Here is a 17,827-nt window from a genome sequence, read left to right on the forward strand (position 1 = left end):
AATGTTGTAATAACTTCTTGGCTTTTTTTCCACAATCCTCCCTATTGAGCAGTTTTGTTTTGTTATTGTGGTTCTGTAAGCAGGTTTATATCAGATTACCAGGACCTACAGTGTTAGTCAGAGGTACATTGAATATCTGGATGAAATTCATATTAATTTTCAATTAAAATTTTAAATAACTTTTTTCCCCGAATAAACTAATGTTACATGACATAGCCTGAACAATAAAGAAATTATAATGATCTAAATGCACATAACATACATGTATAAACCCCCTTATACTATCATGTGGATAAATGTCCTTTAGCAAGCTGCAGAGAAACCACACATTTCTTTATAGTTATCAACATGGGCTAGTTGCCAAATATTTGATAAGATAGTTGAACCATTTATTCTGTACAACTGATAAATGTATATCAATTTATTTACTGCAATAGATCTGGTTCTATGCCTACTACAGTAGATTTAAGGTTAGATCCATTCTAGAATCTTAATTTTCCCGTGATTTATTTACTCTAGATCTGGTTCATTTTTAAGTTTTATCTGACCCAAACACTCCCCTAAAATGAATATAATGTGTTGGAAAAAATCTTTAAAAATAACCCAGGTCTGTCATATAGTAGAAGACTCTGAAACACTAGTCTCACTATAAAATGAGTTTCACGGACTGAAAGATTCTAGCAGAGAAAGAAATATCAGCTCCAAAATTGACACCTTCAAGCGGAAGGAAAATAGGCAGCTCCATCTATGAGTAATTTATTCTCTTTAACGTATAAAACAAAATCGAGAATTGAGTTATTTGATCAAAATTATAAAACTAATGCTTGGAGCTGTCAAAGGGGCCCTTTTTTCAAGGGTCAGGTAAGGTGGTAGCATCATGCTGAGTTTGCACACATCAGATAAATTAATCAGGGATAAGTTTCAAATTCTTCTGTTTGAAAAAAATAGAAAATGATCCCAAAAACATATTAAACATTTATGGCAAAGCCTGAAATTAACTTTAGTGTTTTGTCTATTATAGCGTTTAAGTATATTTATTAGTTCTGTTCTGGAAACCTTTTAATTAAGCTTGCTGAAAGTTGCTAAATAGCATTTATACATACTGTATATTTATGAGGTTGTATGTATATATCTTATCCGTATGAATCATTTAGACAAAACATTTAGGTTTATGGATTACAGAAAACTACCATAAATGTAGACTTGAGTACCCACATTTGTTTTCACTGATGACTGCTTACTGACGTTACACTCTATATAATCTTCTCACCCTAATTAAAAAAGGATTAATTGCATCATTAAAAACCAAAACACTGGAGATCAGGGTATAAAAACCTTTGAATGGTACTGTTACATTATTAAGAATCCACGCTGATATTCAGTGCAAGGTAGGATATATATCAAAATTGCAAGGAAAACTCTCAACTAATTCCTTACTTCTTACTCGCAGGACGAGCATTGCTGCGCCTGAATGGGGAGAAGCTAGAGCGGATGGGAATTGTGCAGGACTCTCTGAGGCAGGAAGTCCTCCAACAAGTCCTTCAGCTGCAGGTCAGAGAAGAGGTTCGTAACCTGCAGCTCCTAAGCAGAAGTAAGTGACCATATAGCTTTCTACTCTGGTTGTTGTATTTTGTTTCTTTTGGGGGAGGGAATAATAAAGAGACAGAAATCGGATTAAGATTGTTCAAATGAGAGGAGACAGTCAAGGACCATGCATTCCTGCTGTGACATATGTGAAGTGGGCCACACAAAGCAGCTGTTTGGGGTTTTATTGATGGGATCTCAGGATTTGCTGCATGTTTACTCATCGACCGGTTTTGTTACCAAGCCATTTAGAAAAAAGCTCAGATTATCTCTGAAGGATTAACTTTATGTAAGATGATTCTTCTAAACACTGCATGTGTCTTTTACGTTTTAATGATTGTGAATTGTTGTTTTTTTGGCAGAAACACTGTATCATAAAATGCATTGATAAGAGCAATGCTTGTTTTGATCATTTTGTATTCAGAGGATACCACCCTCAGGTCTCCATCAGGTACTATAAAATTCCAAATCCTGACCTAAATTGAGCAGCAGTAAGATTCTTGCTGAGTACATGCTTAGAATCAGAAGAGAACAGCAGTATATTACGTTAACTGCAGTGAGCTTCCAGCTTTTTTCTTCACTGGAAGTATGAAAAAATTGGAAAGAAATCCCATAAATGCTCTTCCTTGTGCTAAGTTGGAGTGTGGTCTGCTCTTAAAATTATATTGAAAGTTTAAATATTTGATCAGGTGCTGATGCTGCAAACACCTAATGAAGTAATTCAGATTATGCTAACTCAGGGCATGTTTGTAGTTTCACTTCCCAGCCTGCGTGCTGGTGATGCTTAGTGTCTGCATCTTTCACAGACTGCTTTAAGCCAAAAAAAACTCGATTTATACAATAATGTGCAGTGAACAGAAAACACATTAAATATTATACAGAAATGCCCAATATTTCAAAACTGATGCAAATAAATGATCTAATTTAACCCCCATTTGTCAGGAAGTTCAATGTCAACTCTAGAACAAAAAAGGAATTTTCTGTCAATTACTTAAGGGTCTAGGCTTTAAAGGTTCAAGGGTCGTACTGCTTGCATCTGACTGCAAGCTCTGATGCATTTTTTCTCCTACAACGCAGACCATTCTGCATATAGATAGGGTCCTGCTATCCTTAAAATAAGGAGAACCTGATCTGTGAAAGACTGTTCTCCATGTTTTACCTCTGTGCTTTTTGAAAAGTAAAGAAATCAGAGCTGCAGTCATTGTCAGACATCTGCAGCAGTTGTCAATCAGAATAAAGGTGGCACCCCATCTTATTGCAAACCTGCACACCATGCTGTTAAAATTGAACAGGGAAAGGATTTTTTAGATAAATGTAATGGAGCACAAATCATTTTATCAAACCTGGAAATGGTTACAGCTGGGGCTCACAAAATAAGCTTTTCCAGGTTTGACGATTGATATTATTCCTTTAACCTTAACTTTCATAGATTTCATCTTTTTATTTATTTATTAGCACCTAGATTAATTATTGGTAAATAGCATATAGACATATTTTTACACATATAAATAATATTAATACATACTGCTGTCTATATTGTCATTTTAATTTTTACTTTTGTATTTTCATCACATCTAAATCTATAGCTTTAAGCTTCATCTGTCTTTTACAGACACCTTACTCCCCACAACTGACTCACAGCACAGCACTCACAGTTTCCTCATTCAGACCCAAGGTTTTGGGGTATGCTAAAGTGATTTTGAAGAGACGCACCAACAATTCGGCCACAGATTGGAATCAGAAAGTTACCAAACTATATTCAGCCAGTTTAAACAAGAAAATATTGTATTTTGATTTTTGTTATGTTTGATGCACTTGCTTAACAAAATAAAGGTTATCCTAATTAACCTAAGTGATACTCCAGTACAAATACTGTCAGCTCTTAGAATAAACTCTCTTAAAACGCCCCAATTCTGCCAAATAAACTGCAAAAGTTTAGAATAAATTGTTAAGATTTGCTGTCAGTGTATCAACCTCCCAGACTACTCAGGTCTTCTAGTTCCAGCCTCTGTCCACCCAGAACTAGAACCAAACATGGAGAAGCAGCATTTAGTTCCTATGCTCCACTTTTCTGGAACAAACTCCCGTAAGACAGTAAAAGTGCTGAAAGCCTGAGTTCTTGTAACTCAAAGTTAAAAACCCATTTGTGTAAAACTGCCTTTGAGTGTTAAAGTTGAACTGTTAACTGTTTTATTAGTTTTACTACCTGCTTTTACCATGTTTTTATCTTTACTTGCTTTTATTTTTCTTATATTTGATGTTTAATTCATGTAAAACACTTCGAATTTTCTCTGTACTGAATTGTGGTATGTAAATAATCTTGCTTTGCATTGCCTTATTCAAATATACATGACACTTTTAAAAGTCCCTCCTTTTATTTTTGGATTCAAAGCTGTTGCCAGTTTACAGGAATCTGCAGCACTTGTTTTTTTGTTTTGTTTTTTTCTGTATTGTGTTTATTTTAACAAATAAGGAAAAATAAAAATCTGTTTTAACCTAGAAAAAACAGATTTGTGCATTCATTGTGATTTGCAAACAAATCCACACCCAATGTTCCATGCAGCCGTCTGTACAGACCAGGTTCAAATTTTAATTTCTAATGCACTGTGGATTTATATGTCCATTACATATATAAAAACATTCCCCCCCTTTTTTAAATACATTTTTACAAAGTCAAATTCACCCCTTTTCGTCCAATTTAATTGAGTTAATGTGCACAAATCTCGGAATTGAACATTTCATAGCGCAATGAATGCTTTTGATGACCTTCAAATCAGCCAAGCATGTTAGGCAGAATTAAGCTCAAAGATGCGAGACAACTAAATGGTAAGGAAAGAGTATTAAACTGCTGTCAGACACATTCTTTAATTAGGCAGTGCAGACATAATTTCTCAGTTCATGAGGCTTTGACTCTGAGCTTTGAGGGCAGGCTAATTAGGAGACCTCATATAATGCATGGTTTTCTCAAGTTTGGAGTAAATTGAAAAGGTGATAAAGGTATCGGGTATTTTGGGAGGCCCTGGATGGAAAGGTGATGTTGAATATTCACGGTTTTTATTAAAGAAATTTTAATGAGCCAACAAGTTAAAGTTGATGAAGGTGAAGGTTGAATTAGGTCAGAGATTCAGGTTTAAACTTGTTAAAAAATAGTATTACGAATTACTTCCTGTTTATTTTATCCATCCAATCACAAAGAATCATAATATGCTTGTTTTTTAGATTAAATTTCTATTTTCATTCATATTCTGATAATCATATTGGGTGGATGGTATGCCGGGCCATGCACAACGACATTAGCAGTAAATTATACATAGAATGTAATTATTCATAAAATAAATTGCAAATAATGTTTGCACATGCAAAACTTTTAATTTCATTGGGTTGTCTGAAATAAAGTCTTTCAGTCATCCATTCTAAGATACTTTGGCAGTTTTCAGTAATGTTTCTGATCTGAGGGTGACATCACTGATCCGCTGCAGTGCCTTAGTTTCTACTTGTAGTCATACCATGGCTTTAATGACAAACACAGTGGTATTATACCATTGTGTTAAATTTACACATATTGGCTGATCTGAGTTCATCTAGCACCCATCCGTTTATTTTTAGTCGAATTGATTACTGCAACGGTGTTTTCACAGGTCTGCCTAAAAAGTGAATCAGACAGCTGCAGCTGATCCAGAACGCTGCTGCCCGTGTCCTCACTAAGACTAAGAAAGTAGAGCACATGACCCCGGTTCTAAAGTCCTTACACTGGCTCCCTGTATCTCAGAGAAAATACTTTAAAATACTTCTGTTAGTCTATAAATCTCTGGATGGCTTAGGACCTAAATACATCACAGACTTGCTATCAGTGTATCAACTCTTCAGACCACTCAGGTCTTCTGGCTCCAGCCTGCTCTGCATACCTAGAACCAGAACTAAACCCGGAGAAGCAGCATTTAGTTCCTGTGCTCCACTTTTCTGGAACAAACTTCCAGAACACTGTAAATGCCTGAGTTCCTTTAAATCAAGACTAAAAACACATTTGTAAACCTGCCAAATCAGCTTTGGAAAAAATGTTAACAAGGGATAGTTTAAAGGCAGGTATTATATCAGAGTTCTATCACTCACTGATGTTGCATATATCTGAGGGATCTCATGACAGACTTAATGCTTGGAAGGGTGATTTACAGTTAGAGTTATCTGGGGAAGAGTGGCAAACAGCATGCAAATTGGCCCATACCAGCTCTATCAACACTGCACTGAAAATGATCCAATTTAAATGGTTAATGCGGGTTTATGTAACACCAGTGGACCTCAACAGATATAATGGGGAAATACCTGATGTATGTCCAAAGTGTACAGTGGATAGAGGAACTTGGATTCATTGTGTGTGGTACTGTAGGAATATTATATTGTTTTGGAAAGAGGTAAAAGATGCAATTGAGGAAATTATTTCCAAACAAATAATTATGGATCCGAAGCTGTTTGTGTTTGGACTAAGCCCAGACAAACATAATTACACTAAAAACGAATTAATTTTTATAAACTTAGGTCTGCTTAATGCAAAAAGATGTATATCACTTTTCTGGGGGAAGTCCCATACACCGACTATAAAACTGTGGTTGCAGCAGATGGCATCTACCCTCCCTCTGGAAAAGATTACATATGTATTAAAGGGTAAACAGAATCTGTTTGAATCCATATGGAATCCCTTTATTAGGTACACTATATTGCCAAAAGTATTTGCTCACCCATCCAAATTATTGGAATCAGGTGTTCCAATCACTTCCATGGCCACAGGTGTATAAATTCAAGCACCTAGGCATGCAGACTGTTTTTACAAACATTTGTGAAAGAATGGGTCGCTCTCAGGAGCTCAGTGAATTCCAGCGTGGAACTGTGATAGGATGCCACCTGTGCAACAAATCCAGTCGTGAAATTTCCTCGCTCCTAAATATTCCACAGTCAACTGTCAGCTGTATTATAAGAAAATGGAAGTGTTTGGGAACGACAGCAACTCAGCCACGAAGTGGTAGGCCACGTAAACTGACGGAGCGGGGTCAGCGGATGCTGACGCGCATAGTGCGAAGAGGTCGCCAACTTTCTGCAGAGTCAATCACTACAGACCTCCAAACTTCATGTGGCCTTCAGATTAGCTCAAGAACAGTGCGCAGAGAGCTTCATGGAATGGGTTTCCATGGTCGAGCAGCTGCATCCAAGCCATACATCACCAAGTGCAATGCAAAGCGTCGGATGCGGTGGTGTAAAGCACGCCGCCACTGGACTCTAGAGCAGTGGAGACGCGTTCTCTGGAGTGACGAATCGCGCTTCTCCATCTGGCAATCTGATGGACGGGTCTGGGTTTGGCGGTTGCCAGGAGAACGGTACTTGTCTGACTGCATTGTGCCAAGTGTAAAGTTTGTTGGAGGGGGGATTATGGTGTGGGGTTGTTTTTCAGGAGCTGGGCTTGGCCCCTTAGTTCCAGTGAAAGGAACTCTGAATGCTTCAGCATACCAAGACATTTTGGACAATTCCATGCTCCCAACTTTGTGGGAACAGTTTGGAGCTGGCCCCTTCCTCTTCCAACATGACTGTGCACCAGTGCACAAAGCAAGGTCCATAAAGACATGGATGACAGAGTCTGGTGTGGATGAACTTGACTGGCCTGCACAGAGTCCTGACCTCAACCCGATAGAACACCTTTGGGATGAATTAGAGCGGAGACTGAGAGCCAGGCCTTCTCGTCCAACATCAGTGTGCGACCTCACAAATGCGCTTCTGGAAGAATGGTCAAAAATTCCCATAAACACACTCCTAAACCTTGTGGACAGCCTTCCCAGAAGAGTTGAAGCTGTTCTAGCTGCAAAGGGTGGACCGACGTCATATTGAACCCTATGGATTAGGAACGGGATGTCACTTAAGCTCATATGTGAGTCAAGGCAGGTGAGCAAATACTTTTGGCAATATAGTGTATGTCCAACATCTGAACTTCTTGGAAGACGGCGCAAATGACTGAAGATTCTGCTCACTGCGGTTCCCAAAGAAAATTCTGTTAGAGGACATGCACTGCTGAAGTAATTATTTCAGTATACGGATGAGGTGTAGATTATGCGATGGGTTACATTGGAACTAAGAATGTGGGAGACATTTTGTTGTTTTTGTTCTGTGTTGTGTATTTCATTGTGACTTGAACCAAACTACTATTATAACTGGCATTCTTTGTTAAATGTTCAAGCGGTTTATCTTAATTGTTAAAATTTCAATAAAGATATTTTGGGGAAAAAAAAAACACATTTGTTTAGGATTGCCTTCGACTGTTCTACTTTAACAGTTCATCTAAAACATCATTAGTTCAACTTTTTTATTTTCTTTAGTCCAACTGTTTTTAATGTTCTTTTTTGTTTCTGCATTTTTTTATTTTATTGTTTCCTACTTGCTTTGCACTTTGCACTGTCTTTGTACTGAATTGTGCTATACAAATACATTTGCCTTGCCTTGCCTTGCCATTAACAGATAGTAAAACATATTGAAGTTCATGACTAATTTGAAAAAATTGGTAACAGTAAGAAAAATCGCTTGTTTCAAATATCTTGTTTAGCTGTTTTGTCTTCATGGATGAACTCAAGGTGAACATTCTAATTGTTTTTTGAATTGTTGGAACTGAATAATGCTGCAAACACAGATAGCTGTTAAATTCCAAAATAGATGGGACTAGGTTGAGAAAATAAGTGATATTTGGGAGTAGGACTTTGTAATGAGGATATGACAAAAGACACTCAAACTGGCTTTTCTGTACTGAATAGTGTGGAGAGGCCTGGTAATGGTTAAATGGAACAATAAAAGCATGAAACAAGAAAGAGGGCAGACTCAGACAGCAGCTCACACACATTCAGGCTTTGTGCTCACAGAGCTCCGCACACAACTGCTACTTCTCTCCCTGAATGATTCTTTTAATACGCTCACACTTTTGCAGTGATTAAGTGGAGCCGCCGCACCACCTGTCATGCCTGATACATCTCCGATGGATTTACCAAAAATTGAATATTGATCTCACAATAAATTTTGTGAAGGGGATGAAAACACAGAAACGCAGCTGAATTTCTCATGCTAGTCTTTTTCTAATCTGAGCCATGGCACTTTTACAATGTTTTCACGTTATTTACATCAGAAGTGTAAAATGCTCTGTGATCCTTAACCCTTCATGAGAAATAAAAATGCTGTTTGAAGCTCCTTTTGACAAATAGCATAAAATATTTCTTCACAACTGACTGAAAAGAAAAATCTGTATACCCTGTGATCCAATTCAGAGTTTATCTCGCTTGTAATTGAGACTAATTTTAAAGAATTTACACTTTCTTTACTGTTTGTACCAATTTTGAACTAGACCTTAAAATAACTTACAAATATTATGATAAATAAATGATACCAAAGTACAGTAGCAGCATCACTGCTGACCTAAGGTGACTTTAGAGGGAGAATTGAGTTACTTTATTCCAGCCCTCTTGCCCACATAGCTATTCTTCAGAGACTAGCTGTACAAGTTCAAGCTACCATGCGTTATGACACATCTGGTCTGGGTTGCTGAATTGCCACACTGAGGATAGAGCAGCGAAAGAGCCAGCTGCTTGTTTATCATAATAATTAAAAAAAAGTCTGTAATGTCTGGGTCACAAATCAGCTCTGATAACTGGCTATCAAGCGGGTAGAGATCAAAACGTCTATGGAGAATATCCTGCAAAGCTGATTTTAAAGGGTTTACCTCACTGTGTTTAGCTCAATGAATAGAAGGGTTTCATAAATTCATACTTTGTATTCCAGGGAGCTTTAGTGACTTATACTTAAAGTGTAATCAGAGTAAAATCCTTAGAGGTTTTCATTTGGCTATAGAGACTGAGCAGGAACCCCACATGATACAACTTCGGCTTCCTAGGTTTCATCTGATGTATAAACCATAAAGGAGGGGAAACCGGTGATGATTTATTGTAGATCTGGTGAGAACTACAGTATATTTTGCACTAAGAGCAATTTCAGAAAATAATCCAAACTTTATCTTTTCCAAATGTTGAAGAAGCTGGTGTTAGTTCCTTGTCTACCTCTTTCCATTTACTTTGTGTAATGCGCCAATACCTGTGGCAGCAAAACAAAACATAAACAGGACGCTTTAGTACACAGTTATTTGTTTTGAAATCACTTTAATTCTTCTCAACATACTCACTCCATTGTGATCCATATCTTCTAACTTACATAAGATCCCAAACCAACCGCTATGATATATTGAGATTGAAAATGATTACTTCCCTTTTGTGTAACTCTGCTTGTTTTTTAACATCTTAACCAACTAAATTTAACCTGCTGACACTTTAATTCCTTTGAAGACACACCAATGCTTCTAAACATGCGATAAAACTAGGTTCATAATAGTACAAAAACTAGGAAATTGTGGCACTCAGTGGTGCATATTTGTTTAAAACATGTTTTAGTAAAGTTACTCACAATGGATCGAGTAGCCAGTAATTTTACTCAAGTAAGGGTAGTGCTTTTTCATATCATATTTTTTTCATCTTATCATATTTTTATCCAAGTAAAAGTTAAAGGTAGAATACTGTAAAACTACTCCTCAAAGGATTTTTTTTTTTTTTAAAGTTGCTCAAATAAATGTAAGTAGTTACTACCCACCTCAAGGAACAACTGACAGGGGTGTTGTCCCCCAGTTGGTGGGCATAATCTAAAGTACCTTCAGTTACAACTAGGGATGCACGATATAATCGGCCCCCTATCAGTATCGGCCTGTATCGGCCTTAAAACTGAATATCGGACATCGGCCACTCCATCGATATTTAACCGATATTTGATCAGCTTCTGAGTTTCTAAAGTCTACAAAAAATAAAAAAATACTACTTCTTCTTCCTCCTCAAAAACTTCTTTTTTTACAGACTTAAAAACTTCTAAAGACAAGGGAAAAAATATTGATACACAAAAATATCACAATATCTTCATATGCTGATATATTGCCATTTAAAAACACCATATCAATCTCTTTTACTTTACTCTCTTACTTTACTCTTTTACTAATGAAATATTGCTATATGTCATCGTTATGCTACGAAATCCCCCGAAAATTCACGAAATTTTGCCATATTTTTATATGTTGATATATTGACGCGGTATCGATCTATTTTACTAACAAAATCTCACAAGAATTTGCAAAATATCACGAGAGTTTGTAACAGAACGATGAAATTTCACAAGATTTTGAAAGTAAAATAGATCGATACCACGTTTTTAAAAAATAATTTGATATCAGCATATGAAAACATATTTGAGTATATTATTTTTCAAAGTGTCAGAAATGGATAACAAAACTGCTATTTTCAACGACTACTTATTTTTGTCCAGCTTTAACATCAGTATCGATATCGGTTATCGGCTACATGAGTTTTAAAATATCGGCATATCGGATATCGGGCAAAATCCCAATATCGTGCATCCCTAGTAACAACACACTAACTCAAATTTACACTAAGGGCCTGCTTTTCTATAGGTTTGTTTGTAATAAAACTGTTAAATACTTGTTTGCACACACAAAAGCTGATTTTCAAAGCAGGTGCAATTTCTAATGTGTTTGTAAACAGAGCAGCTTGTGAAAACTTTTTTTCGGGTTTGTGCCACGATGAACATGCAGATCATATTCTAATTACAAAACTGCGCAAAATTCTAGCTGGAGGATGTGCAAATGTGAATATTAATCACTTGCAAAGGGATTTATCAAAGCCGAAACTGATGCAAGCGCAATTATTTTCATCTATATTAAGTATCTTTGGAAGTCGGGTACAAACTCATGCAGAAATGTCCCTATTGCCACAAAGGAGACATTTGTAGCCATACTATAATAATATTAGTGGGAAGAAGACTTTATAGAGGATGTGCAGCTTACATCAGCTAATCAACTGACAGCAGCGACCCCTCCTTCTAGGACGACAAAATAAACCGTTAAAACAGCCAAGTAAAACTCCAGGAAGCGCACATCATTATTTTTTTTCTTTACCAGAACCTTGTCATTGATTTGAAGAAATCTTCCCTTTCTTTTTCTATGCATGCATATTGTATTTTTTTTTTTAGAAACTGTGTTTTGAAGTGTAGAGTAAATGTCTTCCTTAGCCCAGGGCCACAGTGCTCAATGGGTGAGCTTGGAGCAGTGTTCTACCATTTTTATCTAGAAACTTTTAGGATTTGGGATTCAGATCAAAACCCCGAGAGAGAAATCTGCCTTCTTTTTTCTTTTGAGGAACTAGCTGTTGGTTTATCTTTAGCTCATCCCTGCTCAACAAATCAACTTTTAATCGAATCTTTGTCTTTTTATGAAGCCATCTGGCATGCACAAGAATCTTAGCTAATTAGGAAAAATCAAAATGTCTGCAAAGATTGTAATTAAAACATCTGATCTCCTCCCAGCAACAAAAATACATGAGACTGGGACTTTTTAGTTGCAGCGGAGAGTGATAAAAAGAAGTCAGTGTCTACCTTTAGAAAGCTGGTAGACTGGGAGCTGTAATTGCAGTGAAATGGTTCCTCAGATTATCAACTCAAAGGGGCTAAATAAAAAAAAGCAGCCCACACATTGTGTAAAATTATTTGTAAAACATCAAAACCATATTCTGTTTCCAGTTCTTTTCACTTCCTTATTGCATGACTAATTTGTTTGTGTATGAGATAAAACATTCTAACAAAATAGGCTGTGGTTATAACATGACAAAATGTGAAAGCGTTCAGGGAGTGAAAATACTTTTCTAATACACTATAGTACATTTTTATATGTTCTATAACTCTAGATCTATAGAAATCTAAGTGGAAATTGTAGGATTTATTTTTGAAGCACTATCTTCTTTAATATTGTTTGTCTATTTTACCATTTAATGTATATCTCTATACACAGTTGGTATATAGCCTATTTTGTTGCCCTGTTATTGAGTGCAGCATCTCATTTAAAGTGTGACCACAAACACTAATTAGTTGACAGAAAAGATAAGGCAGAGCTGCAGAATTGACCTTCATAGAGGTTGTTCATGACCTAAACTGACGTATTAGTTGATAAAAGGCCTGATGTGAAGTCTTTGTTCCCATTTGAGGCCCTTCTGATGCACTTGTTTGTTTCCTCTTCTCTCCTCTCTACAGCCTCCTTTGGAAATTTCTCTTAGCTCATCCCAGGACGTGTCTGGCAGTGCTTTCTCTCGTCTCCTGTCACAATACATCTCCAGGAGCTGCGGAAGAGCTGCTATCTCCATATATGTGAGCGGTGAATCAACGAGTGAAAGCGGGGGAAGGGCAAGCCTATAGACTGTATGCCAACTGGTCTTGAGGATTCTCATTCAGTCCAGCCAATCTGCTTTACTGGCACCCTAACAGAGACAAAGGACCGTTCAAAGCAGGGAGACACTCTCTATCATGATGCAATGAAAGATTCACTGTTCTAGTGATGATCCAGACCCAACACTTGTGTAATCATTGCAAATGTCCCTATTGATCCGTGTTGCATTTGGATCGAACCAACTGGACAGTTCTGACAGAAATATGGGTTTTCTATATTTAAGATTTTGGCAAATTGGATGCACAGAGATCCACTCTCATCTAATTAAATTGATAGTTCTCTGGAGCAGTTTGGAGTAGTCAGAGTCCGGGTCAGGGCGTGTCTGGTTAAAAAGCTAATTTTCACGATTTTTAAAGAATTTTGAACTAAATAAACCTCTTTGTAAGGCTTTAACATACATCTCTGTGTCAGTATGATAGCCATTTAGGTCTCATTAATGTGTCTGTCCCTGTAATCATGTTTATGGTTGTTTTAAACTAAACATTCATCTTACAGATATGCAGTTTCAAAGCAGTCTATTAAAAAGAGAAGGAAAAAAAATGTGTAATGAAAGAATTAAGAGATTTCTCACCAGGATATTAAAACAATTTTAAATACCTTTGCTTCTGAGAAATACTTCATCCAAGCATGGAAGACTGCAGCCTCTACACTTCCTGTTTCTTTTATAAAAACAAACAGGTGTTTTTGTTGTTTCTGTTTTCTTCGGTTTCTTTCTGACTCTAGCTTTTCATGTCTTTGTGTCGCCATTTTAATGTCGCCGGCATTTATTTAAATACTATGTAAGTATATGGTTATGTGCTCTAAAATACAGATTGTCCTCCACGGAAAACTTGGTTAACTTACCACTTCCTGTTGAACAACCTTGAAGAGTAATGGCACAGTTAAAGAATTAAGAGCTGCTTTAAGTAACCACAGTCTCATGAAAGTTCATGTTATTGATATTTACTTTTTTGTTCTGTTTAGTAACGAGGTTTAGAACAAATATGACAAGAGGTATTGGAGGTATAACTGATTACTCCAAAGTACTCCAAAGAACTGCATAGAAAAATTGGATCTATCCCTTTAAGATTACTAAGCCTATGATTAATTTACATGTTTTCTGTCAGGATTCCTTAAATCCTGGTGTGAATATTTTATGTTAAAGTAAGGCTTCTAATATGTAAGTATTTAAATTTAAAACCTTGGGATAAATGTTATTTCCAAAATAACCTTTCTTTTTATTGTGACTTCACAGCTAAATATTATTCAAACAAATTGACCTTTCTATAACTGAGTGTAGTAGAGTGACATACACTTTAATTTGTGTATTTGTGGTTTATTGATGGTTGAAACGACGGCCTTCTGGAGTCAACAAAGGCTCAGTGACCGCTTAGGCTTGATAAAGCAATCATTTGGGTAGTTACAGCTTAATATTAAAGGACAAACAATTTCTACTGATGTAGCAGGGTCTGTTGACAGAAATGTGTGCCACTTTACAATGTACATAACCTGACACTTGCAGACACTGTGAAAAAAAGTATACAGCCCTCTGATGTCTTCTGTCCTATTTCTTTCCCTGAGATGATGCTGAAGTTTCTAATGCTCATAAAGAAAGACTGTGAACACTTCTGAGAGCCAGATGGAAGATTCCCAAAGGGGCTGAAGTCTGCAGATGTAACTCCAGGCAGTAATGGTCAGCTTTTTATAATGATGGTTCTCATATCCCAATAAAAAAAATATGAAACATGATAAAACATAGAAACATCCAGCAAATACAACCTGCCCACTGCACATTCTTCCACGCATCCTTTAACAGGACATGAAGAACAGAGAGACTGACTGTTAAAAGAAATAAAACTCACTGTTTTTTTCTTAGATAACCAATTGCACTGTAAATATCGACACATTTGGTTAGTGTTATCAGAGTATTGATGAACTGTTTCAAATGCAGGAAAGCAAAACTATAACATATTTATCTGCTCTACAGGTTCAAACATAAATGTATGTGTTTTTTAAAATAAACTTATTGAAAAAAAATAACCAAAAAATGTTTATTCTTTTTTTAAACAGGCAAAAGTTTAGAAGAGGACAATAGATAGTTTTCAGTTGCTGAGCATTTAAAGTCTACATTCAATGGAAATGATGTTCTTTGATTGATTCAATGAAAAACCACTTTATCAAGTTAGCAAAATATTTCCCAGAGCATCATAGATTGTTAATCACTTTTCCTTTTTTTAATTTTGAAAACAACAAAACGAAAATAGTTAGAAACTAAATTATTTCCCACATGACAGTAATTTTCTTAAATGTGCATATAGAAGTAGTCATTCGCATATTCCATAGATGATTTTAGGTTGGGCTAATGTGTCAGTTTGGTGAGTTTTAGGGTTAGGGCATAAATAGGGTTGAAAATGACTGAAAATCAATGGGAATCAACACATGGTCCTCACTTCATATAGCAGAATGAAGTTTGTGTGTAGACAGATTTTTATAGTATATACATACATACTGTAGTCAAGTCCATTTATCTTCTAATCTTATTTAGCCCAATTTCAGGAGCACAGATGCTTACCTTTCTTCAATAGCATTGAAAAACCTTATGTTCGACTGGAGAGGTTGCTTTTCTAACTTGGCAAACACAGCCATGAACAAACATGCTACTGACTAACCTATCATATGATGTAAGTGAAAAGTTTACACACTGTCCTGATGAGAAAGGATGTGAGATCAATTCACTTATATATATATATATATATATATATATATATATATATATATATATATATATATATATATATATATGTATGTATAACCTTTCATTTACCAAGATAAACAACTTCCATGAATATCCAAAGAAAAAGAAAATTATGCACAATTTTTCATCAAATATTGGTCAAAATGATATTTACAGGCCGAAATATATACATACACCTCTGTTAATATTTGGTTTAATAACCAATAACCCACCTCATTTTTCTCCTTCCATACTGATTCTATGACCATTGTATTCTGATCGTTACTGCAAAGTTGAACCCTTACTGCTACTGGTTTGACCCAAGGGTAACAACTGAGGTTGTACTCATCGTTTATCATGATCCTACTACCTTTATAACTGAAACCTCATACGGTAAATGGCCTGTACTTATATAGCATTTTTTTCCATCTGCCCTCTGAAACATCATTTCGGGTCTATAACTGAACTGTGTATATAAAGGGTTTCCTATACAGATGTTGACTTTGTCCCTCTCAGACATATCATCACGCACATCCGTAACACATGCACACTCAGATCCAATTACTGCAGGACATCAAGCATTTCACCTGTTAGTTTCAGGGCACATGTATGATAAACAGATTCAGTGAACAGTGACCTTCTCAACCTTGGTAGGGGAATAAATCTGCACAGCAGATGGTTGGATGATTCAGTTAATTGGAGTCTGTTTAGTCTTTCATTTCTGTTTTATATCCCTCTGTTTGCCGTTTGGATATGATGATCTGTTGCGAAAGCTTTTGAGACTGTTCCCTAAAATACGCCAATCCTTCAACTCTTTGCTTCTTCCAGTTTATCTGTATCTCCTTGGGACTTTGATCAGCTGGCTCTAAATCATCTGACAGCAGACAGATGTAATGAGAAACACTCCTGGCCGCCCCACCTCTCCTCTGACAGTGGCTTGACTGAAGGCCTTCAATGAAATGAATGGCTCAAAACAAGTTTTACTTGAGAAGCCTAGCTGTTAAGAGATCTTTAACAGTATACAGATGCATTTATTTGCTTTGCTGCCTTTGATTATAAAAGATAAGAGGAAAAAATATTTGACTCTGTTAGGCTTTTTGATTGAGCAGGCATCTCCATTTACCCAGTTCAAAAAGCATTAAGTATGCCTTTGTTCATTCTGTAGAGGAGAGAAAAATAAATAAGCACCATGCTGATTTATGTTCTTTTTTCCTCTTGAAATGAATCACAGGTCAAACAATGCCCCAGGTGAAATATTTACCAGCATCCATTAAAAAAGAAAGGACGAGGTTGATTTAATTTCATCAGCTGGAAATTACAGCTGTAATGAAGAAGTACCATAATTTAATGGTTTTAGGATCAGGAAGTTAGGAACAAATTGAAGTTATTAAAAACTCCTTTGTACAAACACACAACACCACACATTTTGAAGTTACAATGAGGTGCATTTTTCCTCTGAAATAATATAACTGCACTGCCCCCTAGTGGCAAAAGTATGCACATAAGCCTTAATTAAATATGGTGTTATAAATCAAAAAAAGTACATAAAAGATCAATGATATGAAAATAACAACAAAAATAATAATAATAATAATAATCATTGTAGTAATAGAAGGAACATGCTTAGACTTAACTAAATTAATATGAAATACAAACAGTTTCCATATTATACGAATTATAAAAATGCTACTAATACTAATAATAATTAATTGCATCTATATTATTAATAACCACACTAATAAAAGCAGCAGAAGTAGTAATGCTACTGATACATTTATAACAATATAAATGCATTCAAATAATGAATATTATTATACTTATTAAGAAAAAGAAAACAAAGAAAAATATCAATATATTTTTTCTGGGGTATAAAATAAGAAGTACATAATAAATGGTATGCTATTGCGTGGAGTTTTGTAAATAACCCCAAAATAGCTCAATATATATCTCTAACTTTTATTTATTTTTAGCAGCTTTTTATACTCATCTATTTTCTCAAACTTTTTTTAAGTCCAATATTGCAAAATATATATATATATATATATATATATATATATATATATATATATATATATATATATATATATATATATATATATATATATATATATATATATATATATATATATATACACACTGTGGAATACTCAAATAAAACTCTGCTGCCATCTAGAGACGATATT

At 35.7% G+C, this 17,827-nt stretch overlaps 1 protein-coding gene across 3 annotated transcripts in view; it reads left to right on the forward strand.

The window, feature by feature from the left end:
• Positions 1-14,460, forward strand: part of LOC119774154 (sterile alpha motif domain-containing protein 10-like) — a 77,471-nt gene extending 63,011 nt beyond the window's left edge. For 2 of the 3 annotated variants that reach the window (XM_038271535.1, XM_038271536.1), the window contains 2 exons: positions 1,451-1,591; positions 12,739-14,460. In XM_038271535.1, coding sequence (XP_038127463.1) covers positions 1,451-1,591; positions 12,739-12,761 — 164 coding nt within the window. In that variant the 3' untranslated portion in view covers positions 12,762-14,460. Of the gene's footprint in view, positions 1-1,450; positions 1,600-12,738 lie in introns of those variants that run through there. The other variant, XM_038271537.1, reaches the window with a different exon arrangement.
• Positions 14,461-17,827: the final 3,367 nt, after the last annotated feature.

The sequence above is a fragment of the Cyprinodon tularosa genome, unplaced genomic scaffold (assembly GCF_016077235.1).
Source record: "Cyprinodon tularosa strain WSP-4 unplaced genomic scaffold, ASM1607723v1 ctg8, whole genome shotgun sequence".
Lineage (NCBI taxonomy): Eukaryota > Metazoa > Chordata > Actinopteri > Cyprinodontiformes > Cyprinodontidae > Cyprinodon > Cyprinodon tularosa.